A 23553-nucleotide genomic window follows, 5' to 3' on the forward strand; every position below is an offset into this window, starting at 1 on the left:
ATCATACCTCTTCTGTATCGCTAAAGATGACAAAAACAGATTTTAGTAAGATCAGGACTTAATTTCCCAGTTTCCTACATATGTTCTGAATAAGGGGAGGACTTGAGTGTCCAGTTCATAGTCTTAACTTAGAAGCTTCTGTTTCAAATAACTGCTGACAGTGAGCTGGTCTTTCTCTTCTTTTTAGTTGTTTTGCAGCCAGGTCCATCACTTGGAAATCAGGAAGGCTTGTGTCTCATATATGAGAGAAAATCAACAAACGTTTGAGTCTGTAAGTAGAATACATACCCAAGGGAGAGTTGCTCATAGAATATGTAGCAGGTAGGAAATGAATTTTGAGTACCTACGCATGAATATTATATCCCGCAATCTCCTCTCAATAGCAAATATTTAATTTTCAGTTGGCTTCCTTCCTCCTAGCTAGTAGCATGCTTCTGGATCTTCTCCCAGAATTAGATTGTTTTGTACTTTAATTAAAAATTAAGAAAGTTAATCTTTATCCTTCCCACTATTTATTCACCCCCACACCCAAAAAGTCACATTGTGACTGTTATCCATATCACAGTTCTCTTAAACAAGTAATCAGTTCACGAGGGGTTTGGCTATGTTAATATTTTTAAATGTGTATTTTTAAATTTGTATAAATGGGAACCCCTTGTGTTCTTTCTTAATTCTATGCACAGTGATTGTCAGCCAGTCAACTTGAAGAATCTTGTAAAACTTAACTCTAAGGAAACAACTTATTCCTGAACATGTCTTTTTCATGTGACAAACTGGTAATTGGAGCTCTGCCACTAATGATTAACTTTAAAACAACTTTTAGAAGGCATCTTCGTATACGTTGAAGTATTTGAATTCTTGTTAACAAAATAAGGTTTTATCAAGGTCTGATTTGAAGTGCGCCCTTTCCTGTGGCTGTTGTTTTTTTTGTTGTTTGTTTTTTTGTTGTTTTAAACATTCCTAGCCCTTCCAGTACTATTTGTTCTCCTGACTATATTATGGGTATTTGCCTGCTGTTCGAGGTTTACTCTTAATTTTCTCAACAGGTTTCTGTGAATTTTAAAACTATATGAAGCCTTCTTGATTTTAAAGCTTATTACCTTGAAGTTAATTAGTGGTCACCACACCTGGGGAAAGGATTATTTGTGAAATTACTTCAAATGCAAGACCATGGTGTAAAGCAGTGCATCTCAAGTATTTTTGTGCATACAAATCACCTGGGGATCTTGTTAAAAAAACAATTCTGATTCACTAGATCTGAGCTGGGGCCCCAGATTTCAGCAGTTAAATTCCTGAGTGATGCTTGCTGTTGTTCAAGGACCACATTTTGAGTAACAAAGATGTCTGTAAAATTTTAAAACCACATGGATGAATCTCAGATTAATTATGCAGAGTGAAAGAAGCCAGACCTCCCCAAAAAAGTACATACTGTATGATTTCCTTTATATAAAACTCTAGAAAATACAAGTCAATCTGTAGTGACAGAAAGCAGATCAGTGGTTGCTTGGGGGTTAGTGAAGTTATAGAGGGGCACAAGGAAACTTACGGGGGTGATGGATATATTCACTATCACGATTGTCATGATGGTTTCATGGGTGCATACGTAAGTCAACTTATTTGTGCCATTTAAATATGTGTGCTTATTGTATGTCAGTTATGCCTCAAAACTGTTTAAAAAGGAACTGAGAAAAATTAACATAGTTTTTTAAGTCTAGTGATGTACATGCATGGAACTAAATGTATATTATATTTCCTGAGTTTAATTTTTATTGAGGTATATTTTACATATCATAAAATTCACCATTTTAAGTTTAGTGTTTTAAGTTTTGGCAATAATATAGTCAAGCAACTGCTACTGCAGTCAAGATACAAAATATTTCCATCACCCAAAAAGTTCCCTTGTTGCCTGTGCTTTGTTTGAAACTAGTGAAATTCCTTTTAAAGTTCCTCAGTTTAACTTTGTAAATGCATGTCTGCTGTCAAATTTGAAATCCTTATAATTATTGTGCTTGCTTGATTTATGAAAATTGTCGTTACTTAAGTTGGCATTTCAAAAGAAACTCCAAAGGCATACTGTTTGATGAAATGCACTGGTATGTGGATAAGCCAGGAGCAGTTCCTGAGATAGTCTTATAGTCCAGCTTTTCTCCACTAACTTTTGTGTATGTACAAATCTTCTTGAGGTGCTGTGCAAAGTAGTCATTTAATACCATAATTGTTCAGCTGAACAACAGCAATATAATCAGATTTCAGTAATGCTATGTATTTGGTTAAGTCAAGTTTGTTTTATTTTTGAAGTATGTGGAGGGATCTTTTGAGAAATACCTGGAACGGTTGGGAGATCCCAAGGTAAGATCAAATATGGGGGTTTAATCTTTTCAGAGTATTTGGAATAGTAGCCTAAGTATCATTCAGCTGTGTCACTTTAGCTAGGCCCAGTCTATTTTCTTAAGTAGCCAGCTGTGTTGAATCAAATAGTTCTTGCAAAAGTTTAGAGGCTGGGAATTGACCTGTTGTTTTGTGTTGAATATTGAAAATTGTGTGTTAACAATTTTATCATCTATAGACTAGTGAAAGAGTATATACTACTTGGGAACAGGACTAACCCAAGCCTTTTCACTTTAATGGGGGAGGGGGGTGGCAATGAATGTTACTAGGTCATTATTTTTTTTATTAAACAATTCTCCTGATTTGTAGTTATCCTTCTTTTATGTGGGAGTAAGATTCCTAAACATATTAAAAATAATTTTATGTGATTAAATTAATTCCATAGTTCTGGACTTAACACATTTACTAAATACCCTGCTAACTTCGTATTCTTACACTAATTACATTTTTATTGTGTCTTTTAAATCTCCCATATTCCTGTCCTTGTTACTTAATAGCTAACTAAGAAGATCTTTAGGTCCAATTTTTTCTCAGAATAAGTTTATGTTAATAAGTAACTATCACAGTATCCCAAGTCTCAAAGCAAGTTATAGTGTGTTGTACAAATTCTTCACCTACAACAGTGCTAAGCATCTAAAAAAACAATTGTTGAACTTGCGAAAACTTTTACCTCCTAGATACAGAATGCTTTTAAAAACTTTATGCACTGTTTATGTTTAGGAAAGTGCTGGCCATCTGGAAATAAGAGCTCTTTCTCTAATTTATAAGTAAGTTGGATCTCTTTTTTTTTTTTTAAGAGAGAAAGCATGTGTGTGTGTGTGTGTGTGTGTGTGTGTGTAAGGTTTCTAATAAAGTCCCTTTAGGGTTGGGAATATTTGAGATTTGATGTATTGATAGTCAAATGAAGTGGTCTAAGCAAAGTCAATGGCGTAATTTTGGGGTGGAGAACTTCTACATTTGTGTCCGTTTGAATGGAAGAATAAAGGGCTTTAAGAACTGCTAGTACTATTCCTGTAGAAAATCGGAATACTTATCTTAGAATTTTTGTGTATTTAACTTTGTGCCTTTTGTGCATGTGTGCTCATTGGGGCAATATCACTTCCAAGAGGGTAGAAATTGTTTCCTGAGGACAACAAATATTAGATATTACGTTGGTTTATGATCCTTCAAAGGGTCGCAGTATGAAAACAGATATACAGTATATCTGTAGTATTAAAATTTTATAGGGAAATTAAGAAACGTATTTTTTTTAAAGGCTCTTTAGAGAGGCAGTAATGGTGGAAAAATTTGAAAAACACTGCCCTACTGCTTTGGAAGTTCTGTTTTGGTCTTTAAAACTGCGGAAGTGGCATTTCTGAAAGCAGTAGGTTATATAATGTGGGTTAGAGGCTAGTGGGAATCTTGTTCATTTAAGGAGTTGGATCTGTATAAGACTCCTTCACAGTTCTTAGGATGGTGAGATAGCATATACCTTGATAGAATCAGAACCCTCTTGTATGGGGACTTGTTCAAGTTACTGTTTTGCAGTCTGCTCATCCCTCACTAAATCCAGCAAGAAGTAGTACAGAAGAGGCATGGAGCAGGCAGCTAATCAGTTGTTGCTTTTAAATCAGGGACAACCTTTTGAATTGGCCTGCTTTTTGTTATTTTGTATGGCTCTTGGCTAAGAATGCTTTTTAAAAATTTTTAAATGGTTAAAAAGAATCAAAAGAATAATATTTCATGGCATATGAAAATTATATAAAATTCAGTTTCAGTGTCCATAAATAAAGCTTTCACGTACATTTGTTTATGCATTGCCTATGGCTGCTTTCAGGCTACAAAGTCGAAGTTGAGCAAATCATATGGCCTGCAAAAACCATGTTTGTTATCTGGTCTTTTACCAAGAAAAATTTGCCAACACCTGCTTTAAATAAATGGGAGCCTCCAAAACTTACATTCATACAATTGGCAATTTATTTTCTTTATTCCTCCTTTCCTCAAATTAAGATACATTTTAAAAATGCATAGGACTTTAGGGACAGTTAGCTGTCTATGTTGAATTAATATTTATCCTCTTAAACATTTAGGTTATTTTAGATGAATAAGGTAGGCAGTTTAAAAGCACAAATCTTTGTTCTTATAACTATTTCTTGCATATACTGAATTGTCTCTTCTCATCCATCTTTGTTTTCTACCCATGTAGTCGGGATTTCATTCTTTATCGCTATCCTGGCAGGCCTCCAACTCATGTCACAGATAATGGCTATGAAGACAAGGTAAGAAGATAAGTGAATGTTTACTAAAATAAAAAATTGAACGATGCTGCCAGCTTATTAAGAGATCATCCTTTTAAACCTAATTAATGAAAAAATAAGCACAGTCTAAAAGCCAAGCTTTTCTACAACTAGCCTTTTCCTCTCCAGTTAGTCAGCCTAAGTATTGTTAGCTATCTTTCTGAACAAACCTGATCTTGTCACTCCTCTGTAATAGGAAAAAAACCACCCAAAACCCTAACTGACTCTCCATTGACTAGAAGATAAGGATCAAACTCTGAAGCTAGACATTCAGTAACCTAAAGGGTCCCAAACCTTCTTTCTAGCTTCATTGTACTTCAACCTTAGTACATCATGTGTCCAGAGAGTCCAACTTTCATGCTCTTTTTCTTTGTATCTCAAATGTTAATTCCTTTGAAACTTTACCACCTCCCCTGGAGTTATTTCCTCCCTTTTTGTTCCCCTAGCATCACCCAGGTAAGTATAGTGTTTATCACCTTGTATATGTTTTCATGTCTGTTTCTCTCATTAGTCTGAAAGTTTCTTAAGTGCAGGGACAATGTGCTACTACTGTCTAGTAAGGTGCTTGGAAAATAGTAGGAGGTTGTTTAGTTGGTTGAGAACTCTCAGCAGGTAAACAGATTGTTTTTTAGCATACAGTTTTTCTTCCAAAAAGTTTTTAAGAAAAGCCTTCTATCCAGATGATTTGATTAGTGAATGTAGATTACACAGTATTTGAGTTTTGTCTTGTTTCATACCATGGAGCAAAATTCAGGCAGCATTTTGATGGTAAGATAAGACTAGATACTGGTAGAACTGTTAGAATATTACAGTAATCTAGACAGAAGGCCTGAACTAGGCAAGTGGCATTAGGAATAGAAAAGACTGAATAGGATGCAAGAGATAACTTAGAACGTAAGTATAAATTGGGGCATGTTAATTATTTTACTGATGGTACTGCCAATTTGTTCAGTAAACATTAAGCCCCTGTAGTGTACCAGGCAGTTTACTAGGTTTTGGGGATACCACAGTTAATACAGCAAAATCCTTGCCCTCTAAGGGCTCAAGAGGCTATGAAGACAGACATGTAAATAACTACAGTGAAGTGATATGTTTTATAATACAACTATATGCAAAGAGCATATAAGAAAAAGCCCTTCACTGTGCTTTAGGGAGTTTAGAAAGTTTCATGGTGGTTGTGACATTTAAGTGGAGTATTAAAAAAAATGAGTTTAACAAGTATAAAGGGCAGTCTCTTCAGAGGAAACACTATATACAAAGGCATAGAAGCAAGAGACCCTTTGAGGCCAAGTAGCTGGATGGGGGGAAGACAGTGCCGAAAAGATAGGCTAGAGGGATGTAGTAGGCTGTGCCAATAATTTGGCTTTTCATTGTACAGAATAGACAATTGAAGCTTTTTTCCAGTATTTTATTATGAAGGTTTTTCAAACATACAGAAAAGCGAAAAGAATTTTACATTGAGCATCCATAAGCCCACCACTTAGTCCACTGCTAATATTTAATATCCTTGTTTTGTCACATATCTAACCACCCCTCTATCCATTCATCAATCCATCTTAAGTTTTGATGTCTTTCAAAGTAAATTCAGACATTAGTATAATTGTCCCTAAACACTCAATTCAGAGTTTTTAAGCAAAGGTGTGACATAATCAGACTTGTTTGAGGAAGAGGCGTGTTAGCTATTGTGTTTTAGCAACTGTACACAGCATTGTCTGAGATGAGATTTAGACAGTTAGATCTTTACCAGGAACCTTTAAACCTGCAGTTATTTTTTTTCTCCAACATTTTATTCTGAAAATTTTTATACAGAGAGAAATTATAAGATTTGTATAGTGAACATCCATATTCCTACCACCTAGTTCCTATAATTATACAGCTCTGTTTTCAAATGAGTCTTATACATTTTACAGAGATATTTTTGAGCTAATTAAGGGGAAAACATCACCCATTGGGAACCATAAGAATACAAAAATGTAAGACCTTTTTAGTGTGTGCAGCCATGAGAATATCATGTGTAAGTCTCATCCATACATATATATAGAGCTAACACTTAACAGCAGTTGGGTATTTGCATTGCACAGGATACTATATATATGTCTGATTTGGGAATGTATAAAGCGAATGTTAGTTTGTATTGAAATTTAAGTATGGAAGAGCCAGGTGGCAGCAGGGTACTTTTGTTGTGTGACACCTTGCTTTGCCTAAAACTTAGTTGCTGTATCAGTTCAGGCTCCTAAGATTTATATTTGAATTGTTTGTATTTTCAAAAATGACTTTATTAAAAGCAGTGAACATTATTAATAAGCTTTGCATAAAATATATTTTAGAGCACATTTTTGAAGAAATAAATACCTAATGTTCACCCTAGTACCTTTCACCTTTTTAGCTGACTTAATTCTGCATTTTACATAGTTATCCAGTGTCAAAGTGAATGCTACTGGAAACTAGCCATTTTCACTCAGCCAATTTTTTCTATCTAGAAAGAATAGAAAAACACTATATTTAAAACAAAGTGAAACGTGTATCTGGAAATGTAGAGTGAAAAGTCAAGTTTCTGTTCATGCTTTTCAATCTCATGTGCTTCAAAGTAACAGCTATTAAGTTTGGGTGGGTATCCCAATTTCATTCTCTATGTATTTATTCATTTATTAGTTTTTATGTAGATGGGCTCATACTTAACATTCTGTCACTTGTTCTTTTCAGATATTTATCCCCATCAGTAATCTAGATCTGCCTCATTTTTAACTAGTTTACTGCCATTACATCCCACCTTCCCACCCCCAACAAACACACCACCCACAAGTATGTATGAGAAAATTATTATTTTATGTTGAGATACCACCAGGAACATAAAAGCCATCATGCTTAGTTTTGCCTCTTCCAATCAAAATAGAACTTCTTGCCACTTCAATAGAGAAATTGTATACTCATCTTTGTTTTCTTTCCTGCTTATTTAGTCATCAGTTCTGGTTAGCTGGGTTCCTTTAACTAATCCTTACTAACTGCCTCCAACTTTCTTTGTTGGAGTTTCCAGTTCTTCTAGTCCAAAGTACAAAAGGCTTCTCAGCTCAAAACCTGCTCACTGTTCTTTTAGATTAATGAACTCCTCTTAAATGCAAATACCCCTTGGGGGTGGGTGAAACTTTGCAACTTAAACTTTATTGTGGGTTACTTTAGCTTGATACTCCCTCTCAGTACTTTGAAATGGATTATACTGATAGAGTTGTGATTGCAAAAAAAGACTAGGGAAGAATAATAGACCTGCGATCAGAGAACTTGTTCATTGGGAGAAGTTAGCCCAGGGTAGTGTAGGAAAGTAGAAAAAAAGAGTGCTTACGATAATTTTCTGCCAAGGAAACTTGGTGGCACTATCCTCTCATAGATCACAGAGAATTGTCTTTAGTACCTCAGGTTGTTTGCAGAGATGGCTTCAAAATAAAATAGACTTAATCACTAGGGATTACATCCTTTACACAAGACAGAGGTTTTTGAAGAAAAATTCAAAAAGGTTTTGGACCTGTTATATAAACAGATTTCATCACATGGAGCCAGGGAGCATTTTTACTGAAATAATTTGGTTAGTAAGCCTCACCTCTGAATGTTGTTTGAAAAAACTAGATATTGAAGGAATCAGCTAAGAGATTAACTCATTTTATAGCCATCTCAGTGCCTCAGTTCTTTAAGGAAGGCTCCCATATAGCATATTGATATATTGCTATTCAATATAGTGGATAACATTTTGAATAAATTGAATGAAATTCCTACCCCCATAGTCTAAATTTGGGATATTTGACCTGTTTTCTCCATTTTTAGAAGTTCAGCTGGGTCGTTTGACTTCTGTTAGGCTTCCTATTCTATTTGCTCAATTTGTAAAAGTTCCCATCTTTTGCAAATTCGTAAATCGGGACTTGTTTGGTATATTATCAGGAATGTGATTGAGGCTCACAGTGTTGCCTTAGCAGTGATTTTAATCTTGACATTTAAAAGTCACTGTCTTACCTCCCTTAGCATGATAATCTCTAGGTCCATTCATGTTGCTGCAAATGGCATTATTTCATTCTTTTTTTATGGCTGAGTAATATTCCATTGTATATATACCACATCTTTTTGGAAGTCAACCACATACAAAGATGGTAAGAAGGTTAAAAGACAAAAGTAATAAAATATCTATATCCACAATAAGCATTAAGGGATACACAAAAAAGATGTAAAATATGATGTCAAAAACAGTAATCATGAGGGAAGGAGAGTAAAAATACAGGGTTGATAAAATGCATTTGAAATTAAGAGATCAGCAGTTTAAAATAATCATGTGTAAATATATATATATATAGAGAGAGAGATTGCTGTATATAAATCTCATGCTAACCACAAACTAGAAATCTGTAATAGATACACACACATAATAGAGAAAAGAATCCAAATGTAACACTAAAGAAAGTTATCAACTCGTAAGAGAGCAGCAGAAGAAGAAAGGAACAAAAAAGAACTACAAAAACAACTCCAAACAATGAACAAAAATAAAAAAGGATGAAAAATTGTGTCAAGAACCTGGAGTAACTAAAACTCTAATATACTGCTAGTATGAGTATAAATTGCACAACCATTTTGGAAAATGTCTTTTTTAAAAAATTGAAGTGTGGTTAGTTTGCAGTGTTATGTTAATTGCAGGTGTGCAGCAGGGTAATTTAGTTGTACATATATATATATTTTTCAGATTCTTTTCGCTTATTAAAAAAATTAAAAAAAATAAAACTCACTGTCAAGAAAATCTGTTTGTGGCATACAGCTTTCATTTATCTGTATTTGGATTCTAAACTCACTTTTTCCCCAGCCTTATTGAGATTTGATTGACATGTATGCTAAGTGAAATAAGTCAAACAGAGAAAGACAAATACTGTATGATATCACATATGTAGAATCTGAAAGTCACTTTTTTAAAAAGCAAATTCATTTAGTTTATCAATTTCTGATTAGCAACTTAATTTGAAGTATTTCATGGTTGTAAGATATCTAACATTCACTTAATTGTTCTATGTGTTTTTCTTTTCTTCAGATTCTACTCTGCTGTTCAAGTAATGGTCATTACGATTCAGTGTACTCAAAACAATTTCAGTCAAGTGCAGCTGTTTGTCAAGGCATGTGAAGGCTTTATAAATGTTTGGGTGTGCTTTCAGATGATTTGTTGCCGATCTTTAAATTGAGTGGCCCACCATAAATAGCTCTTTTAAAACTTTGTTGGTACCTATTGAATTCATATACTGGGTTATAGCTATTTTCACATTGTTATAAAAATTCTTATTTTGACAATTGGAGTTTTGGTCATTTTTTCCTTTAGCTGTATTGTATGAAATTCTCTATAAAGATGTGTTTGTTGTGGATGAAGAAGAGTTGAAGACTGCAGTTAAGTTGTTTCGAAGTGGTTCCAAGAAGAACAGGAACAGTGCTGTGACTAGCAGTGGGGATGTCCATATTAACTACAAGAGTTCAACTCAGGATAGGTAATAAAGGGAAAGGGGATGTCAACTACAAGATCATCATGTTTCTGTGTATCATTTGAAAGTGGAAGGGACCTGGCAAGCTTATGACTTAGTGTATTTATACACAGTCATCTCTTGGTGTTTGTGGAGGATTGGTGCCAGGACCCCTGCAAACACCAAAATGCTTGATGCTCAAGTCCCTTGTATAAAACAGTGTAGTATGTGCAGTTGGCCCTCTCCATATCCATGGGTTCTGCGTCCACAGATTCAACCAATTCCATCCGTGGCTGGTTGAATCTGTGGATGTGGAACCTGCTGAAATGAAGGGGCCAACTGTATATACACACACATGTATGTATGCTTGTATGTGCAGGGATATACGTTTTTTAATGGGGGAAGAGAAGTTTTACCAAAAGATATGTTGCATTGCGAAATGCTCAGGCTTTGGGGGTTTGGTCCAAGTCAGAATCAGTTTTAAATTTGTTTTTCTCCTATTAACCTGTCTTGTGTCAATTTTATTATTAGTCCAGCCACAAGAACTTAAGACGGGTAGGGGGGAAATTTCCCCCTCCTGACACATATCTCAAGTCTGACTCCAGAATCAGTTCTTTAATTGCTAGAAGAGACTTTGGAACTATAATCGCATGATTCTCAAACTTATATATGAATTACTTAGGGCGCTTGTTAGGCAGATTTTGGGGCCTCCCTTCAAAATTGGAGGTCAGAGTAGGGCCAGGGATCTACTTTTTAAACAAGTACACCCAAGTATTCTGATAGAGGTAGGCCATGGACCACACTTTGAGGGAAAAAAACCTGATTCTAAACCAGCACCATCATTTTGTAGATGGTAACTGAGGTTCAAAGTGGTTACTTGACACATACATCCAGCTAGTAGAAAAGAATCTCTCAGGCTAAAGGGGAGTTTTAGGAGCTTTTAGTGTCTGCCTTTGGTACTCACTAGGAGTATACATTGTGGCCTCTGAGGAAGCAGCTATTATTGAACAGATTTAGTCAAAAACTTTGAGATAATAAAGTAGGTGTTGTCTTATATTTCTCCCTGATCTTCTGTCTGGAAATTCAGATAGGCTTGGTGCTAGTCAGATACAACCTTGTCTTTTTGTTGTCTTGCAGTTCTATTCCTTGAATGTTTAATGCTTTTTTTTTTTTTTGATAAAGAGGGTTTTTTAAAACTTACAATCGGCCCTCCCGATCCACATGCAGAACCTGGGGTGGTGGAAGGCTGACCATGAGGGACTTGAGAAACTTGAGGATTTTGATATCTACCAGGGGTCCTGGACCCAATCCCTCATGGATACCGAGGGATGACTGTATTAAGGAATGCGGGGGGGGGGTGGTGGCAACCATATATATCAGGGTAGAAGTTGCTTCATTCTGCACTGATTATTTGTATTAAGAACTTGAGGCTTACAGAAACTAAAGTAGTAGGAAGGCAGGGTGTATTAGTTATCTGTTGCTGCGTAACAGTATTTCCACAAACTTGGCAGCTTAAAACAACATTCTTATCTCAGAATTTATGTGGGTTAGGAATCTGGGCACAGCTTATCTGGGTCTTCTGCTTAGGATCTCACAAGAATGTAATGAGGGTTTTAGCCAAGATTGAGTTCTCATCTGGAGCTTTGGGGAAGGATCCACATGGTTCTTGGTAGTATTCAATTCCTTGCAGCTGTAGGACTGAGAACTTCAGCTTTTTGCTGGCTGTCAGCCAGAATAACCCTCAGCTCCTTGCCACATGGGGTTGGTGAACATGTCTGCTTGCTTCCTTATAGTCAGCAAGAGAGAGAGATCAGCAAGACAGGCACTACATTCTTATATAGTGTAATGATATACATCCTGTCTATTGGTTAGACGCAAACTTGGAGGGAAATCATACAAGAGTGTGAACACCAGGAGGTGGGGATCATAGTGACCATCTTAAGATTGTGTCCCCACAGGAGGTATGAAATATATAGGAGGTATTTGTAGCACGTACTTAAAAAAAAGAAGCATAAATGTAAATGCTGGGATGAAAATGTATTTGCCTCATTTTTAGAACTGAGCTACTTTACCACTAGATGGTGGTATAGTCATTAGACTTACGACTTAGCTGCTGCATTTATATAAAGCTCTTTGTTCTAAATCTTTTCAATTAGGACTGAAGAGTGGGGTGCCTGCTGCAATGTTGAAAATATACCAGAGGGGTACAATCAAGGAACAGAAGAAGCAAAGGTTTGAGATCTTCTAGGGCAAAGAATTTTCATAATCTTGGCTTGCAGTATCATAACTTAAACTAGTTAATGTCAGATGGTCCATTTTAGTTATATGGGGTGGGGGAAGAGCTGATGTTTTCCTTCGTGTAAGTCTTGATCTGAAATGTAAAATGTGTGCTTAATGTTCTCTGAATTTTTGTTCCTATGGAATTGTAAATTTTTTTCAAATTTAACTCTGAACACTTGAGAAATTTCAGAAGCTGCTGTTTTCAAGTTAAAGTAATATTAGAAACCCAATAGATATTTAGTTTGTAATCAGTCTTCTGATGCTGAGGTTTCTTTTTGTCATTAAAGAGAGTAAGGTTTATTCCTATTTTACTCAGAAAATAGGTAGTAATCCTAGTTGGAGAAACAGGAGGAATTTTACCACCTGTATAGGTCTAATATCAAGCAGACCTTCAGTTTGAGACTAGCTAAATAGGGCAAATACTACTAGAACAATCTCTGTGTATGCCCCCAAGTGCTGGTAGTTTGGAAACAGTATGGAATACCATGAAATTCTAGGAAAGCAGAAGAAAAAGATAATTCTTTTGGAAATTGTAGCAGATTTTGACCAAAATGAAGTAACCTTTTCAGATTTGTCTAGGTGTCTAGGGTACAGAAACACTTGCACCTCTGTATGCATATTAAGATGAGACTTGTTGAATAGCCCTGACTGAATCTTTAATTCTGGTCTGTGTTGCATTGATTTATGTATCTCCTTATTGGCTGCTTTAGACAGTATTTCCCTTCTGCCATCTATAACCTTTTAGCTTTCTGCATATTGCTTATTTAGACTCCTGATTTTTAAAAAATACAGTAAAATTTATTGTGGCTTTTCTTTTTTTTTTAATGAAGGTTTATTTATTTATTTAGGCTATGTTGGGTCTTCGTTGCAGTGCGCGGGCTTTCTCTAGTTGTGGTGAGCGGGGCTACTCTTCATTGCGGTGCTCAGTCTTCTCATTGCTGGGGCTTCTCTTGTTGCGGAGCACGGGCTCCAGGTGTGCGGGCTTCAGTAGTTGTGGTGCACGTGCTTAGCTGCTCCGATGCATGTGGGATCTTCCCGGACCAGGGCTCGAACCCATGTCCTCTGCATTGGCAGGTGGATTCTTAACCACTGTGCCACCAGGGAAGTCCTATTTCTTTTAATAAAGAAGGAAAGGCCTATATGTACATAGTTTTAAAAAAGGAAGAAAAGAACCTTATTTCTTCCTTCTTCATAGAATGAAGACTTAAGGATGGTGAGTTTGTAGCATGATTATTTTTGTTTTAGACTCCAGAAAATCCATCAAAGATGCTCTTCCCTTATAAGGTGCTCAAAGCCCTGGATCCAGAAATCTATCGTAATGTAGAATTTGATGTTTGGCTGGACAGCAGAAAAGGTAATGAAACATCAACAGGATATTTTTGAATCCTGACAGATCTAGAATAATTTTGCAAATTTTTTTAATAAGAGGTGTTTTCAAACCACTGTTATTAAAAAAAACCCACTTTTATATGTATATATGGTACTTTTTAGCCTACTCAATACATGATTTACATCCAAAGGAGGAAACAAATAGTTTTAGAACTGTGGAGGGATCTTTTAGAGTCTGATGTTCATCAGGGACTTCAACTGTGCAAAGACTGTGTGTCTTTAGATAACTTTAAGAGTACCAGAAACTTGTAAGTGGAAATAAGTTCATCTTAAGTTTAATGTGTCAAGACTGCCCTCACTGATAGATGAATAGGTCAGGTGTTGGCAAACTATGACCTGTGAATCAAATCCAGTCTGCCACCTGTTTTTGTATGGTCTGTGAGCTAAGAATGGTTTTTTTATATTTTAAGTGTCAGGGAAAAATTAAAAGAACAGTGTATTGTGATGCATGAAAATTATATGAAATTCAATTTTAAATGTCCATAAAGTTTTATGACAGACTTGAATAATTGCAAGAGTCTGTATGGCCCACAAACTTTATTTTTTTTAATTTATTTTATTTTATTTTATTTTTTTTGCGGTATGCGGGCCTCTAACTGTTGTGGCCTCCCCCGTTGCGGAGCACAGGCTCCGGACGCGCAGGCTCAGTGGCCGTGGCTCATGGGCCCAGCCACTCCGCGGCATGTGGGATCTTCCCAGACCGGGACACGAACCCACGTTCCCTGCATCGGCAGGCGGACTCTCAACCACTGCGCCACCAGGGAAGCCCATGGCCCACAAACTGTAAAATATTTACTATATGGCTCTTTACAGAGAAAGTTTGCCAACCCTTGAAATAAGTAATTGTTTCTCTCCCCTTATAAGATAACTAAGTTGATCAAAGTAGGTCTTAAAGTTCTGCCATCAAGGTAGCCTTTAATGTTTCATATTCAACTCCTTGAACCTCGGCGGTGAACCTAGGTATAGTTAATAATCTAGAATGAGGTTAATACCTTGTGGAACACAATGAAAACACAGTTGATCCTTGAACAATGTGGGGGTTAGGGCTGCTGACCCCCTAAGCAGTTGAAAATCCAGATATAATTTGTAGTCAGCCTTCAGCATTCCCAGTTCCTCTGTATTCTCAGTTCTACATCCTCAGATTCAACAACCTTGGTACTTGTAGTACTATTGAAAAAAATCCGCATATGAGTGGATACATGCAATTTAAACCCGTGCTGTTCAAGGGTAAACTGTATTGCTTTGAAGAAGCTACACAGTGGGTTTTTTTTCCTTTTTTTAAAAAATTGAAGTGTGTTACTTTCAAACTGTACCTTGTTGGTATATGACCAACTCTAAGATTACAACCTCCCAATTTCCACCTGTTTGTGTTTTATAGCACAAAACTATTCTGGCAGGTCTCCTTAGATTGACCACAAGAATAACCCATCAAGAGTGATGGAATGACCCTTTAGGACATTTTCCCTCCAGATTTTAGCTTACAGTGGTAGCATTGTCAAAAACACTGTGGTAAAAGTAAATAAGAAAATGAAATGATGTAAAACAGCAAAGGAACCAGTTCGATTGAGCTTGAATCTTCATTTTCTTTCATAGAACTTCAAAAATCTGATTACATGGAGTATGCTGGGAGACAGTACTATTTGGGAGACAAATGTCAGGTTAGTTCCTTCTTTAAAGAATCAGTAATTTGTTTTTCTGAGATTGTGGTTTTAGTCATTAATATGAGTTCAACAAAACTAATTTACAAAATGCTAGGATTTTTTTAATGTTTGGTTAAATTTTAATTACAAACTTGTGATTAGATGTAACACTGTTTCAGCATGTGCAGCCTCCATTGAACTGGACTGGCAGTGTTGATTATCAACTGCCTTAATAAGTAGATACTGAACTTCACTTGGGAGGAGAAGTAGTGTTTTTGTTTGGCAAAAGCCAGATCTGACTCGAGACTAGATGTTTTCTTACTGTCTCTTCCCCTCTTTCAGGTTCATTTGGAATCAGGCGGAAGATATTATAATGCTCATATTCAGGAAGTTGGAAATGAAAGCAATTCTGTAACAGTCTTCATTGAAGAATTGGCAGACAAGTAAGGATATAATAATTTGTTGAATTACTAAAATCTTTGGCTTTTGATGCCTTTTTGTAATATTGAGAGTTACCAGGATGCTAGTAAGAGAACCAAAGTTATATCTGGTACTGGCCTAAGGTGACTTATCGTCAGTTGTAAAAGCATATGGTGAAGTGTGAAATTTCAGTATACCTATGCATAAGTTTCAAAATCCTGGGTAATAGCCAACTTATTAGAAATACTAAGTACAACAGAATTCTGATATAAAACTATACTAACTGGAAAGCTAGTTTGCTAACTGAGCCTCTGCCAGTATCAAGATAGGCTAGTCCATCTGTTCTCAAACTTTAACATACCCCAGAATTACCGGGAGAGCTTGTTAAAATACAGATTGATGAGCTCCACCCCCAAAGTTTGATTTAGTAAGTTTGTGGTGGGGCCCAAGAATTTGAACTTCTAACAAGTTTCCAGGTGATGCTAATGCTGTTGGTCCACTTTGAGAACCATTAAAGTAGGTAATGCTGCCCTAACAACCAAAGACTCTTGGCAACTTAAAAGTTCATTTCTTGCTCATTTAGCATGTTCTTAGTAGGTCAGCAAAGGGGACCCAGGTTGACAATGGCTCTATCCAGACATATGCTGCCAGGATCACAGGCAGGGAAAAAATGAAAACATGACGAACTGTGTGCTGGTTTTTAAAGCACCTGCTCAAATTTTCCTGGCCAAAATAGGTTACATAACTAAGCCTAAAGTCAATGGGGTGAGAAAATATAATCCTTCTTCAAAGAGAGGCAACAAATATTTGTAAATTAGTCTACCACAGTCTTTCCTCCTGAGCATGATATGTGCTACAGACAGCTGTGAAATTGTACAAACTGCTCTTAGGTTTTTTAACATAAAAAGAAAACCTCAATGAGGAAGCTAGTGTTAACAGGTTTAAGTAGAAAACACTTGAAAATGAAGCAGGAGGGATCAGGTATATGTATCAAATGAGAATTAAGTCTGTGTTGCAATGGCTTAATGGTGGTATCTTTACGTTTAAGGTATGTTGTTCCACTGGCTAACTTAAAACCAGTTACACAAGTGACACCTGGTCCTGCCGGGAATGTTATACCCAGTAGGAAAGGAAGAGGTTACCAGAAAATTTCCTGGGGCTGTGTCCCAGAAATGGGTTTGTATGCTGAAGGTTTTATTATTTTCCTCTTGTATTTACCTACATTGCACTTAAAAAAAAAGCTGGAACATTAAGTCTTATTCTGGGTTAGAGTTTCTCAGCTTCAGCACTACTGACTTTTTAGGGTGGATAATACTTCGTTGTAGGGAGCTGTCCTGTGCATTGTAGGATGCTTAGCATCCCTGGTCTCTATCTACTAGATGCCAGCATCATCCTTCTCCAAGTTATGACAACCAAAAATGTCTCCAGACATTGCCAAATGTGCCTCAAGAAAGGGAGGGGCAAAATTGTCCCTGGCTGAGAACTACTGTTTAGGTGACTTTGTTTAAGCTTAAGGTGGAGTGGCTTTTAATTTCTAAAACTTGAAGGAAAAGATTTCTCAAAGAACTAGGAAAACACCTCATAGAAGCAGCCAGAGAAGCTGGAAGCAGCCGTCTTAATATGTCTATTAATAGATATAATTTTTTGGATAACAGTAACGTAGATGACTGGATGACCGACTCTATGTTTTGATGATCAAAGTTGCCTATACTAAAGGTAGTGCTGAGATGTCCATTGATACAGAAGTTACTTGCTGGTTTTGCCCTTCTGAATGAAAGACCTAGTACATCCTTTGAAAATACAGAAGTTCCTTCCCTGTATTCATATGGTTTTCCTAAGTAAAACATCTGAGAGTCTTAGACATTTGTGGGAGACACTGGACCTTTTGCTTTGGTTTTGAAGCTTATTGCTTGTTTGCTTGAAAGCTATGTCAGAGATGGACGTGAAACAACGGAGGAAGATGTTCAAGAAAATTAGAGGGAAAGAGGTTTATATGACTATGGCTTACAGCAGGGGAGACCCCCTCCTCCCACCCAGGCTTCAGCACAGTATGCGTTATGGGCATGATTCTCCAATGCACTACTCACAGACAGCTGGCGGTGTTACGTCTAATGAACATTTTCATCCTCAACATTCATCTCACGGACAAGGTCGGGGATATGGGATGCCCAGGTAGGTCTTAACTGACTTTCAAGATAATGTACATCTCTGTTTAGACATTGGAAATAATTCCTGGGCAGAATTACAGTAGAATTTAGAAATATCTTAATAGTTTAGATTTCTTTTATAATCTCTGCCTGAAGGGAGCGTAACGGATGGAACTGATGTATACTTAAATTCTTGTCAAATTTATTGAAGATTTGTATTCTCATAGTCTAGGAAAATACGATGGAGCAGTTGAAGAGATCCTAGAAGATAGAATGCCATCAAGCTGAGTGCCATGTATATGGCACTGTGTCTGTCAATAACGAATAGGCCAAACCGTAATGGGAAAGAATATAAAAAAAGAATGTATGTATATGTATAACTGAATCACTTTGCTGTACAGCAGAAATTAACGCAACATTGTCAAGCAACTATACTGCAATTTAAAAAAAATGAATAGGCCTAATGTCAGTAGTGAGGAAAGCAAAGCTCTTTCTATGTGGTCATTTTTAGAAGGATATGTTAATTCTATTTAACTACAAAGACTGACTACTCAAGCACTAGTAAATAAAGAGTTCTGGTTTTTTTCCCCCTTTATTCTTAGAGATTCACCTCGCTTTATAAACAGGCACAACATGGCAAGCCCTAAAGTTGCTTTTTACCCTGGCCCAGGTAAAAGGTGCTGCCAGAGCTATGATAACTTCTCTTATAGATCTCGGTAAGTGAATTTTAAGTGTTGAAAGAGAAAATGAGTGAGTCTGACTTTGTTGCTGTGCAGTAAATATATGGACTAAAATTTAAAGTGTCAACATTGAGATGTTTGAACTGTTATTTAGAAATTAGAAACAAGTTACTACCATACTTTATCTTTTTTTCCCCTTCTCACTCTGCAAACTACTTAAGTTCCTTTAGACGTAGTCACCGCCAGATGCATTGTATGAATAAGGAGTGCCAGTTTAGCTTTGTTCCAGAGAATGGACAGATACCCAGGGGCTTGGAAGAAACCATTACTTTTTATGAAGTTGAAGAAGGGGATGAGACTGCTTATCCAACTTTACCTGTAAGTAGGTCAAAATTTTACTCAAAAAGCTATTTACTTTTTTTATTGTACTTTTTTAAGTGAAGGTAATATGGATACATTTTAGCTGTTTTACAAATGACCAAATAAAGCCCCTCCTGGAAAACATGAGTTTTCATCCTAGAGCTTTTAAAAATTGCAGAGAATGTGTTTTTAAGCTGTTCTTATAGAGGAGGAGTAGAGGTGGACAAATAATCTTGCCTATATAAGTATGGGCTAAAATCTTCTGTTTTCTTGATCATTATTTCCTCACATATTTTTGATTCTAAAGTAAATTTAAAATATTTATAGCTTTTTCTCTGACTATATAGGGAGAACTGCATGTGTATGTGTGTATTTCTTTGGTACAGAATCATGGAGGGCCCTCTACAATGGTTCCTGCTACTTCGAGATACCATGTTGCAAGGCGAGGACATAGCTCAGGCAAACAGACTCTGAATTCAGAGGAAGGTGATGGCCAGAATGACAATGGTGAGTCAGTTCCAGTTAAATATTTTTTTAAAAGATGATTCTTGTGGTATTAGCACAACAAGGCTAAAGTTTTGGTTTGGGGGGGTGGTCTCACTCTGTCTGGCAACTCATTTTGAAAGAGTTATCAGTTCTTGTATCAGAGCTTGCTAGGTTTTTGAAGATGTCTTGGTATTTTTCAGAAAGACAGACTTCTATTTCTGTAGGCCACTACATTGTTAAAACTTTCAGCTCTCTGCATAGGTCTTCAGTGAGTTTTGATTTAGTGAGATTTCAGTATGGAAAATATCTGTTCCTTATTAGTGAGGAACTATTCATGTTGTCCTCGCCATTTGTATAACTATTTTAGGCTTTTCATGTGACTCTTATTTTACAAGACTGCTGTGAAATAATTTCGTTGCCCAAAGAAATCTACTTGATCTATAAACATTACTATTCATTGAGTTCTAATGGCCATGTGCTGTACTAAGCAATATAATATTTTATCACTCTGAGGAATGTGGTATCTTTATTTTATTATTTTTTTATTAAAAATTTTTTAATAAATTTATTTATTTTTGGCTGCATTGGGTCTTTGTTGCTGTGTGCGGGCTTTCTCTAGTTGCGGCGAGCTGGGGCTACTCTTCGTTATGGTGCATGGGCTTCTCATTGCGGTGGCTTCTCTTGTGGAGCACGGGCTCTAGGTGTGCGGGCTTCAGTAGTTGGTGCGCGCGGGGTCTAGAGTGCAGGCTCAGTAGTTGGGGCGCACGGGCTTAGTTGCTCTGCAGCATGTGGGATCTTCCTGGACCAGGGCTCGAACCCTTGTCCCCTGCATTGGCAGGGGGATTCTTAACCAATTCTTCCCACCAGGGAAGCCCTTCTTTATTTTTTATATGAGGAAATTGAGGTTCAGAGGGTAAATGACATGGCCAAAGTCATACTTTTGGTAAGTGGCAGAGATTTAATCTTTTTTATAACAGTTTTATTTAGATATAATCTACATACTATACAATTAACCTAACGTGTACAATTCAATGTTTAAAGTGCAATTCAGTGGTTTTTAGTATAGTCACAAAGTTTCATACATCACCACAATCAATTTTAGAAAAAGAAACCCTGTACTCATTAGCCGTCATTCCTCATTATCCCCCCAGCATCCCCTCCCTCTGCCCCTAGTGGTAGGTAACCATCAGTCTGCTTTCTGTCTTAATGGATTTGCCTATTCTGGACATTTCATATAAAAGGAATCATGCAATATGTGGTCCTTTGTGACTGGCAGAGATCAATTTTGAATTTGGGTTTATCTGACTCTAAAGCATGTATACATAACCTTTATAGTTGTTAGAGTGCCTCTCATCATTGGGTGTGCTTATTTTTTTTTACCACTTTTCTGTAAAATGAAATATGCCTACTGAAACAATTCTGGAGGAATTGGGTGGATTAAGGAGGTAAGAGGCAGTCTGAATGATTTGACTTACTGGTCAATGTATTTTCTTGTGATATTCTTTCTGCTACTTATGTTGGAGAAAATAGATATTTCTAAGAACTTAGTGTGCATGCATGTGCCTGAGTATGCGTATTCTCTGCTCTTTTACTCAGGATGACCCTTTTACTTTTCCTTTTAGCACAGTGGGTATCTTCATATGTACTGTTCACCTATAGTGGCATATTCAGAGTAACCAAATATTCATTCTCACCTTAAATCCTGTTGTCTGGAGGGTTACCTGCATGTGTGTTGGATAAGTGACATGTTTAAGAATCAATCCAGTTTTGACCTTTGGGGTGTTATTTGCTGGAAAACTGTCCAGTTGAAGATTGACTTTCTCTGAATTTCAATGGTGTAGCAATCTTAGAGCAAAGTACTTCAGTCCTCTAAGCCATATTTTGAGAACAAACTGATTGTAAATGTATTATTTACCTGAATCAGGCTGAAAAACTGATGAAGCGTGCCATATTCCTTTAACTTTCACCTAAGCAAACTACTGGTTATTATACTCAGATTACTTTATAATCACCATTTACTATATGCCAAGCATCATGCTATGTTCTTTTCACCCCACTGTGAGCTAGGTACTGTTAACCCCGTTTTACAGTGAAGAAATTAAGACAGAAAGATTAAATAACCTGCCTAAACTGATATAGTTAATCAGGATTCAAATCTAGACAGTCCTAACTCCAGAGCCAGTGAAGTTAATCACCATACTCTACCACCAGAATTGGACACAAGTGGGTTTTTCACGTCTGTCTGAACTCTTAAGAACTAAGGGAATTTTCAAAGGAGAAATTTGTACTGTTTACAGCCAGTCTCTGGCTTTAATATCTGTTGAGTAGTATGAAAGCTCAAATCACTTGTTTCAAGGATGTCTACATTTTAGTTTTGAACATATATCCATAAAACTTGAGAAGAAGCAAGTGCTGGCCATCTGGTTCTCTGAGCAAGAATTCCTACATAAACACACTTTTTCTGTCTTTTTTTTCTAGGGGGATATCATGAAGAATATATTTATCCTTCAGGTCAGTGAGATCTAGGTAAAATCTGATACTCATTATTTATAAAATTTCAAACTATAGAATAGTGCTCATTATTTTTACTTTGGCTATATCCTCTAGAACAAGACTATGAAACTTCAGGTGTTTACAGCACAACTGAATCTACAGCAAACTTGGTAGGTATTTAATAATAATGACAAACACATATAGCTCCTGTGTACTAGAACACTGTTCTGAGTGCTATACATATAAATGTATTTAAATCAGAACAATCCTATGAGGTATTAGGGTATCATTCCCATTTTGTAGATAAAGAAATTGAGGCCCAGAAATTAACTCATCCGAGATCACACCCCTTCTAGAAATTATCATAGAGATGTTCCGAATATGTGTTGATACAAGAGGAAATTTGAACACTGGCGATGATGATTTTTTTAGAGGATTTTATCATGATCTTTCTAACAGAGTAACAATGGGCCATAAATCTCAGGTACTTAATATAACAAGAGTTTACTTCTTGGTTATGCTACATGTGTAGTGGAGGTCTGCAGGAGGGCTCTGCTTAGGGACTTAAGCTGATGGAAGCTCCATCCATGATTGCTAAGGCAGGAAACAAAAGGTAGTGAATGGTGCACTGGCTCTTACAGTTTCTACCTGGAGATGACACATATCACTTTCTTTTCCATTTCTTTTTTTTTTTTTTTTTTTGCGGTACGCGGGCCTCTCACTGCTGTGGCCTCTCCCATTGCGGAGCACAGGCTCCGGACGCGCAGGCTCAGCGGCCATGGCTCACGGGCCCAGCCGCTCTGCGGCACGCGGGATCCTCCCGGACCGGGGCACGAACCCATGTCCCCTGCACCGGCAGGCGGACTCCCAACCACTGCGCCACCAGGGAAGCCCTCCATTTCTTTTTCATCGGCCAGAGCATGTTTCTCTTGAAGGCTCTAACTTCTCTGTGCCTAGAAGTCAAAAAGTTGGAAATATTTTAACAGCACTAAGGATTACAACATTCAGTGGAAACTCCCACAGGCAAAATACTTCCTTCCACCTCACGAGAGGCAACCCCAAAATCCCCTTCAGTGTGATTAAGCTCAGAGCCCAGGGTTTCTGGGAAGTGTGTGGTACTCTTTGTATTGGTCCAGATGTGGCTCCTCTTGATCTGGAGGCCTAAACCAAATCTACAAAGTTATTTACCCCCTACACACCCAATCTCCAGTGGTAGAGCAGGGACTGAAAAATTGCAGTAGAACTTCCCATTCAGATGCAGGGAGAATGGGAGAAACAGTTACTGGCCCATAGCAATTCTGACATCATGCTGGACAGACATTTTGAGGGCCCCCAACCTAGGCATGGGGACTGTTCCCTGGAGAGGCTCCCTGGTTCATTGTTTTCTGGGGCTCTTGATTACTCCAAGGCCCTTCCTTCCTTGGCTATATTTGAAGTAGGCATTGGAGAATAATCCCTCTTGGCAACTGAGCAGCTTTCTCAGCCTGCTTCTTACTCATTGAAAATTGAGGGCCCAAGGG

The 23553-nt window shown here is 37.1% G+C and overlaps 1 protein-coding gene across 1 annotated transcript in view; it reads left to right on the top strand.

The window, feature by feature from the left end:
* Nucleotides 1-23553, top strand: part of ALG13 (ALG13 UDP-N-acetylglucosaminyltransferase subunit) — a 74651-nt gene that overhangs the window by 20285 nt on the left and 30813 nt on the right. The window contains 17 exon segments of the mRNA XM_049704528.1: nt 188-271; nt 2299-2349; nt 3109-3155; nt 4574-4646; nt 9721-9802; nt 10003-10165; nt 12295-12370; nt 13664-13772; nt 15401-15465; nt 15790-15890; nt 16916-17043; nt 17793-18039; nt 18617-18730; nt 18916-19072; nt 19441-19561; nt 22019-22051; nt 22148-22203. Coding sequence (XP_049560485.1) covers nt 188-271; nt 2299-2349; nt 3109-3155; nt 4574-4646; nt 9721-9802; nt 10003-10165; nt 12295-12370; nt 13664-13772; nt 15401-15465; nt 15790-15890; nt 16916-17043; nt 17793-18039; nt 18617-18730; nt 18916-19072; nt 19441-19561; nt 22019-22051; nt 22148-22203 — 1707 coding nt within the window.

Source organism: Orcinus orca, chromosome X (genome assembly GCF_937001465.1).
Source record: "Orcinus orca chromosome X, mOrcOrc1.1, whole genome shotgun sequence".
NCBI lineage: Eukaryota > Metazoa > Chordata > Mammalia > Artiodactyla > Delphinidae > Orcinus > Orcinus orca.